Genomic DNA, 7,980 nt, shown 5'->3' with positions numbered 1-7,980 from the left:
AGAGAGAGAGAGAGAGAGAGAGAGAGAGAGAGAGAGAGAGAGAGAGAAGGAGAGAGAAAGACAGAGAGTTTGTGTAAACCGAGAGGAAACGCGCAACGGTTCGGAGACGTCCTGCGTTTTACCAAATAGATAATATTATGGATCTGCGGATGGGCATTTCGCGATGTGCACGTTATCCCGCAGTACGTTGCGGTAACGTGATTATAACACACATTGTAAAATACAGTACAACGCTGCTGAACCAGACAAATGCGTGTAACAGATTCGTCAGCACGGAACGGAGCGTAGAGTGCATTTGAATTTGAATACCGTGAAACCAGGGTTTATGTCCGACGTGGATATCGCACATGGTCGCGTCGCCGCTAAGAAAAACGCGAGACTGATAAAATTCACGATAGGAAGCGGCTGAGGGGGAGGAGATGGCGAGGGCGCCAAGGTGTGCCAGTAGACGGGAGTGAGTGGAGGATATGAATGAACTCGTCTCTCTCGGAGGCGTCTACAAATTAACGAACGACCACAATTACGAGCCGTGAACTTCGCCGAACTTTCCGCCTTAACTCAATTGCAATTCAGCTAACGTGCGCCGCCACCTTAACCGGTCGGATATGAACTTCATTTCGCCGAAACGTACGTGCGTCACGTAGATCTTAATAACCGGCGCGATAGGGGAGAGGGGGAGGGGGAAGGATGGCGAGTAACCAGACACCAATGTGTAAAGTATACTTCTCTCACATGACTGCAATTGGTCGTGGAGCCTTAGTCGCGGGTGTTAGAGATCCGTGGGCCAGCCGTTGCCTCTTGGTTGCACGTCCTCGAGCGTGTGCGCGACGCAGCGCGTCGAACAGTCTCTCACAGAAACGATCGAGTCCAAGTTTTCACCGTGGACAAGTTTCCTCCCGGTTTCTCACACCGACGTGAAATCACCACGACGTTCAACAGGGTGAAACACACTTCTGCCGCGAAGTCCGGCGCGCGAGCGCGAGGAGATTAAGAAAACAGGTCGAGACACACGAGAGATCGTGGATCTCCGGCGTACGTACGAACGAACGAACGAACGAACGCACGGACGCGCGGACGTACGTACGTACGAACGAACGAACGAACGAACGAACGAACGGACGGACGAGCGGGCGAGCGTACTTCCTCCTTACCGATCTACCGGGTGAATCACGGCCCCGTTAATCGACCCTACCGGCTCGCCCCGAAATTACGGAAAAGAGCCGCGTTTCTCTCTGTCTCTTTCTCTCTTGCCCTCTCTCTCTCTTTCTCTCTCTTTCTCTGGCGCTCTCTCGCTTTTTCTCTCTCTCTCTCTCTCTCTCCCTTTCTCTCTCCCTCTCTCTACTCGCGTGTGTTTCGCCCCTATCCCCGGTGCGGTCTCTCGTCGTTACAGCGCGCACACCACCGGTGCACGACGCGCGATACTCGACTCGACCGTTGTAATGGTCGATCGCGGCTTCGACCCTCTTCCGTGCCATCGAACGGCCCGAACGCGGTCGGATTTTTCGACGTTTACTGCCTTTAGGCCCCTGGACCATGCGTCCGCCCGCCTTCCGCCAACCCCTCTCATCTCCCCTATGCTCCCCGGATACTCAAATTGACCCGTCGTGCTCGATCCACCCCCGCATACCCCTCCACCGCCGTCCGCAGCGCGAGAGCGGAGTTTCACCCCCCCTCCTTCGCCGCCGCCGCCGCCGCCACCACCGCCGCCGCCGCGGCAGTTGCCACAGCTTCCAACCTTTTTACCCCTGTACCAACCCTGCTTTTTCCCCCGTTCCGCCCAGCCACCCTCCTCGCCACCGTCGACCCCCAACCTACCCCCCTTTTTATCCCGCTCTCCCTCGCGCGCACCACTCATTATAGTTTCTCCCTCCCTCGTCGCATGTTCTTCCCCTCTCTTTCTCGCTCACGCTCTCTCTCTCTCTCTTTCTACATCGCTCTGTCCCCCTTCCCCATGCCGCCTCCAACTCCTCCACCTCTGCCTCCTCCTCCTCGTCGCCCGCCTCAGCAGCCACCACCATCCGCTCGCTCGCTGCTGCTCTCCCTTCCACCCTTACAACGTCGCCCACCCTCCACCCGGTTCAACGCTCTACCGCAACCCTGGGAAAACCCTGGAAAATCCAGCGGCGTGCACCTAACTTCACCGTTGCGTATGTGTGTACGTGTGTTTGTGTGTGTGTGCGCGAGCGTGTGCTCCCGCGCGGACGCGCGCGCACGTGTGTGTACGCGCGTGTGCCCGTGACACACGCAAGCGAGGCTTGCGTGCAGATACCGGGTGTCTCGGAATCATTGGCGCTCTTTCATTTCGAGTAACGCTCCGTTCGACACTCGCCGCGTGCCGCACAGAGCCTATCTCTCATTGACGAATGAGTAAACGCGCTTCGTCCATGTCTCCGACCGATTGTATCTTCGGTCTAAATCGCAAGAAGAATCGTCGAGATAATCTTCGTTTCAACGTAAGGATTCCAAAGTCGCGGCGGAGGTCGATGTGTGCGCGCTCAAAGCTACGAGAAGCATTCACCTCTCTCAAATCAGCCCAAGATTTCTGAGGCCGGAGGCAACCGCTGTACAAGCTGTATCCGGGACACCCTGTACACAAGGTTGCGTATGAGCGCTGCGGGTGGCGTGCGTAGGTAATAGGCATCGGCCAGGCCGTTAGCGCGAAAATTGTTTATTTAAAGCCCGAGAGCGGATGCACGCGCGCACGGGGTTGCTCGCGCGTGCGCCGCCGGTGCACGCATCGGAAATTGCGTGCATAAGGACCTGGATGCGGCGTAAACACGCCGTGCAAGTCGGATTCGCTCGTTCGTTTCATCTCCGAAAACGTCGGGGCCGCTGGTTGTCCAAGAAAATCGAGAAAATCCGCCAGGAGACCGCGGCGAAATCGAAGAAACCAGCGCAAACGTGCGCAAACTTTCCGAAAATTTTTCGTCGCGATAGACGGAGGAAGACGAAAAATTGTTTAACGGTGCTTGTCGATGACACGGTGTCGCGTTGTAAATCGCCATAAAACATCGTTTGCATGTGGAAAAATGTATGTATATATATGTATAAGATAGAACATCTCTCTGTCTGTTCTCTAAAAATTAACTAAAAGATGAACACTTTGGCCGATCTGGAGCAAATTTGGAGCACAGTTAGAAGCCCGCGAAAAATGTAGGCTGCGTGAGACCTGAACAACCTCTCTCCTCCCCCTAATTTCACCCCCGCTGACACTTTGCGATGGTCCAGGCAACGCCGGGTTGCTTCGGCTAGTATAATATAATAATGAATAACCGCAAAATTAACGAGCGAGGGGAGACGGAGAACGCCTGCGCGAAGCACACTTCGGATTTCGGAGATCCCGTCGCGGAATGGAATACGATAAAAGCGGCGCCGCGTCTCCATTTTCTCGGACGCAACGTCGGCTCGCGGTCGGGGCGTGTAAATAAAATAACAATAACGTTGCCGTTTGCATTTGCTGTTAACGCTGTCGCGCTAACAGCGGCGCGTCGCGCATTTACTTGTGTTCCCCGATATCTTATATTGTCATTACGCCGGTTCGGCCAAATATTTGATCGCGGTACACTTCGACGAAAGCAAACGCCTCCGGGCTATTATGGCAGCGCAATAATCGGGCGCGTAAACCTGCAGGTAGCCGTGCGTTTATATTATATATTACGCTACATTACATTAAGCATGTTGTATGCGTACGGCAGCGCGCGCCGCTGATAAGCGCGGACTCGTGCAGGTACACGTAAATCGGCGCCCGGCAGCGATACGCGGTGCATGAGGTCGCATTAATACGCACGTGCTTGCAGTGCGTGCACTTCGGCAGTTGCATCGAAGATAGGCCGGAGTAATCGTTATTCGTCGCTCGAACAAGCGCGCATGAATCCAAGAAAAGCGAGAGAGAGGCCGTACTTTTCTTGCATTTCGTCGCGTATCTTTGATCGGCAATTTGGGCAAAACACTCGATTATTAACGCCCTCTCTCTTATGCAATGAGAGAAAAAAATATCTTTCACCTCAAGTGAAAGATATTAATTCGATGAGTGTTAATTACATAAGATGAAAGTACCAATGTCTGGATACTAATAACGCTGATATCTAACTCTGAATATTCTTGTTCTAATTTTTAAATACGAATATCTCTAAAGTTTCAATATAAAATATATGTATGTATGTATTTAATGTATGCGCATATATATTCTTTATAGTGAAAGTTTAAATATCCGTTTTTAAGGCCAAAACAATAAGAATTTCCAAAATTAAGTATTAGTGTTAGTGTCCAGGCATTGGTATATACTCACTTTATTTATTTAAATCTTAGTTAAATCGAATAAAGAATTGCTTCCATATGAACAGCTAAGATTTTTAAAAAATTTATATTTTCTTATGTAAAAAGTATTTTATATTAGTATAAAAGTAAATATTAGTGTCCATCGAATAAATATTTTTTGTTTCTCAGATATCTTTTCTCTCAATGTAGTCATTGACATTCCTTGCACGGAGAACACATTGTGGTAAAAATTACAACAAAATTTCTGTGATTTCAGACTATAGGCAATTGTTTCGTAATGTTACGCACGTCTAACGTCTTATTACAACATTTTCTTTGTGTAGAAAAAGAAATCTGGTTTTTTATGCGATCAGCACTGCAGTTAAACTTCTTGTCTGCGCTCAATGGTTTCAAAAGAGAACTTTGCAGATAAAACTATGTAAACAACCGTCGTTGGCCACAAGAAAGATCAGACTTTTCCTGAGCGTCAATGATTAAGGGCGATCAATAATCGGGTGTTTCACCTTGTTCTTTCAATCTTTCTCACTCGCATGTCAACGTAGCAGAAGCTCTTTAAACGATGAGCTCTGCGTTACGACTTGCAACCCTATGTCACTTATTTCTTTTTGCATTCCGTACAAATTTTCCCTTTTATTCCGAGATTAGTTAGCGTTCGCGTGCTCTTCTACTTTTAATAAAAATATTATTGAGCCGCGGGCAGAAGACCCAATTATTTTGGTGCGCATCTCCCGGGGGGGGTTGCGCGAGGCTCCGCGTGAAATTGATGAAGATTTTTACGATGTAGATAGGTACATCGCGCTGCATATAAATCGTATTAAAATGTATTAATCGACGTTACGAGCGTAGCCAGGGAAAAATAAATACGCGGTGTATACACACGCATGTATGTGGTGTTGCCGCATTATAACCGTATAATGCCGTAGGTTTTACGCTCACGCCGAGTGAGCGAGTGAGCGCACGCGGGTGATTTATGCACGTTGCGGCGATTCGCGCGCCCATCGATAGCCAGGCTTCGCCGCGATTTCAGATCCCGGGCTTTCCGGTGCAGGAGAGCGCAAAAAAGAGAGAGAGAGAGAGAGAGAGAGAGAAGCGCGCGAGATGAGGGCTCGGACGGCGGGGGCTCATGGGGGTCGACGGGAAAACTCTCAACGAGCTCTCCCTGGATTTTCCTGGCACGCGGAAAGTTTCACCCTGCTGGTAATGACACGCTGGTGGATAAGGGGATGACGTTCCAGCCTATTTACGATTTGCAAGACCCGTATTTTCATCTGCTCGTATTTTTCCACACGAAGCAAGACTGCCCAGGCGGCTGTGAACGCGAGATCTTGATTGCGCGCTGATCAAACAGCATGTCCACGCTAACCACGCTCGGCGCGCTCTTGTTACGCGCGCGATCTCAACGTTCTCTCGCTCCTTTTTATAAAACGAATCATCGATTTTTTTTCTTTCTCGTCCCTCCGAGTTCGAACCCTCGCAAGTGCAGAGCTCTAAACGATAATCGCCTCCGGGGAAGGAAGACGGGAAGGATAAGGAGGAGCCGACCGTTCTCTCCCGTCTCTCTCTCTCTCTCTCTCTCTCTTTCTCTTTTTTCTTCGTCGACTCTGATTTTCCCGTTGACTTGATAATTACTCTCCTCCAAGAGCGCGCGCGCGCGCGCACGCACCTAAGACGAGGCCGCGCAAAGCGCGCTCGATTTTCCCGGGGCGAGTATAACGTTATGCAATTTTATGCGGAAACTTCGAGACGCAAAGGCGAGGCTCGCTTGCAAGACTATGGTAATGGTGTGGGTTCGTTAGCGCCGCGATTGTCAGACACATCGGCGCTCGTTTATTCGGATGTTCGGAATTCGAATTACGAATTCATGCCCGAGTAGTACTGTCAGTGGCTACGAGAGACGAGACTCTCCTCTCCTCTCGCTCGCTCACTTCTCACTTATTATTACGACTTCGTGGAGTATATCGCTGTATCTCTCTCTCTCTCTCTCTCTCTTTTTCTCTCCCTCTCCCTCTTCGCGAAACACTTCCATTCTCTATCCGCTATTTATTGTCTGCGATTTTCTTGCCTTTTCTTGTCTCCTGAAAGCGCGCGTTGTCGCGTAACTCCTATCCTCAATTACAATGTGACACGATATTAAACTCCTTCGCTTCGAAACTCGACGCGAATTTTGACGAAAGGTAGAAGAAAAGAAAAAGGGAAACGAATAATTTCTGACGACAAGACACGAAAGCGCAGGGACAAAGTAGAAAGAGGTGTCACTCACAGAAATGGTTCCCAGGCCCAGCATAGTGGTGTCCCTTGTAAGCCGCGAACAGTCCGGGGTTGATGCCGATCTGCAAAGTGAAATTGTGCAATACATTAGAATACGAAAGACATACAAATGTCCTAAATCGGACATCAGCGGACGTCCGCATCGAATGCATCGCCTCGTCTCGTCGCTGATGTCACGGGTGCGTTCGTCCGTTGACTGCGGACACGATTGATTCACCGTCAATTAGCTGGCGACGACGACGCGAAAACGCTCGGGCCGCCTTCCTTGGCGCCGTCCGCCGCCGCGTTGCTCTTCTTCGAGCCGCTCGGGGCCTCGCGTCAATCTCCTCGAAATTATTACTCAGGCTTATTTCCAAGTCGTTTCCGCGCTCCGACACGGCAAAACTATTGTCCGCCGCTAGTCCTCCCCGTCGCCTACTCCTGCCCGCTCCCGAGTTTTTCCGACCCCGGGAGGCAAAAACGTCCGGGCAGAGGAGTCGCGTTCGCGCGTTCACGTCAACGATGTAATTAATTTTGCTTTCTACCGATTGTCAATGCTAAGTCGGGAGGCTTTGGGGCAGAAAAGGAAGAACGCTCGCGCGACGTTTCTCTTTCCTCGTTCTCTTTCCTCGTTTCTCTTCGGCGCGCGAGAAAATGGCGGCGCGGAATCGATTGCAAACTGGCACACGCTTGTTAATTAAGGCAAGAGCTCGTGGTGCGTTATTAACTATACACGTGGACGCGTATAACGATGCGGGAACTCGTGGCGAATTATGTTGATCACTCGAATTTGATGGCGGAATTTTGATGAGTAAAAGTTCCGCCGTAGCTCGGCCGTCTCTTCGTGGGATAACGCGCTGAACTTTGCGGAATTTGCGCTCTCGATCGCGACTGTGTAAATGCGAGAAAAGGGGAAGAAGGAGAGAAAAGAGAAAGGAACAAAAGGGAGAGGACGCGTGTAGCCAAGCGAGGCATATATTATGGAAACACAGCCTGAGTGTGTGTGTGTGTGTGTGTGTGTGTGTGTGTATGTGTGCGTGCGCGTAATGTTTAATTTCACTCCGACGGAGAGTCACCACCTAAAAAGGCTCGGCGAGAAACGACGCGCGCGATGTGTATTCGTATAATGTGCGACGAAATTAATTCCGCTATTATGATGGCAATACGTACGTCAATGGGGCGTTTTCAATCTGCAAAATGCACACAACACCCCAACGATTCTGGTCGCACACTCGCGGAAGCCCCGTCGCGGCTGTTATCTAACGCGGCGGCTTTCACGCACGCACTCTCGTTGTGCGTCGCGCACAAAAATATTTATTAAACGCTTCATACTGAATCAATATTCCACTCCCCGCGCGTTACACTTTGTCCCACGACCGGTGACTTACAAACGCAAAGAGACTATCACGAGCAAACGCTTACGCGCGATTTTGCCCTGCGAGCTCCCCCCCCCCC

At 50.6% G+C, this 7,980-nt stretch overlaps 2 protein-coding genes across 6 annotated transcripts in view; one reads left to right on the top strand and one right to left on the bottom strand.

The window, feature by feature from the left end:
• LOC116848778 overlaps positions 1-7,980 on the top strand; it is a 172,969-nt gene that overhangs the window by 22,343 nt on the left and 142,646 nt on the right. The window lies entirely within an intron of this gene.
• The window catches only part of LOC116848781, a 156,516-nt gene that overhangs the window by 30,977 nt on the left and 117,559 nt on the right, over positions 1-7,980 (bottom strand). For all 3 annotated transcript variants that reach the window (XM_032825252.1, XM_032825254.1, XM_032825253.1), the window contains exon 6: positions 6,539-6,608. In XM_032825252.1, coding sequence (XP_032681143.1) covers positions 6,539-6,608 — 70 coding nt within the window. The remainder of the gene's footprint in view (positions 1-6,538; positions 6,609-7,980) is intronic.

The sequence above is a fragment of the Odontomachus brunneus genome, unplaced genomic scaffold (assembly GCF_010583005.1).
Source record: "Odontomachus brunneus isolate Ranch 3 - 2012 unplaced genomic scaffold, Obru_v1 Obru_scaffold_100, whole genome shotgun sequence".
Classification (NCBI taxonomy): Eukaryota; Metazoa; Arthropoda; class Insecta; order Hymenoptera; family Formicidae; genus Odontomachus; species Odontomachus brunneus.
This window is presented reverse-complemented; position numbering and strand designations above follow the sequence as displayed.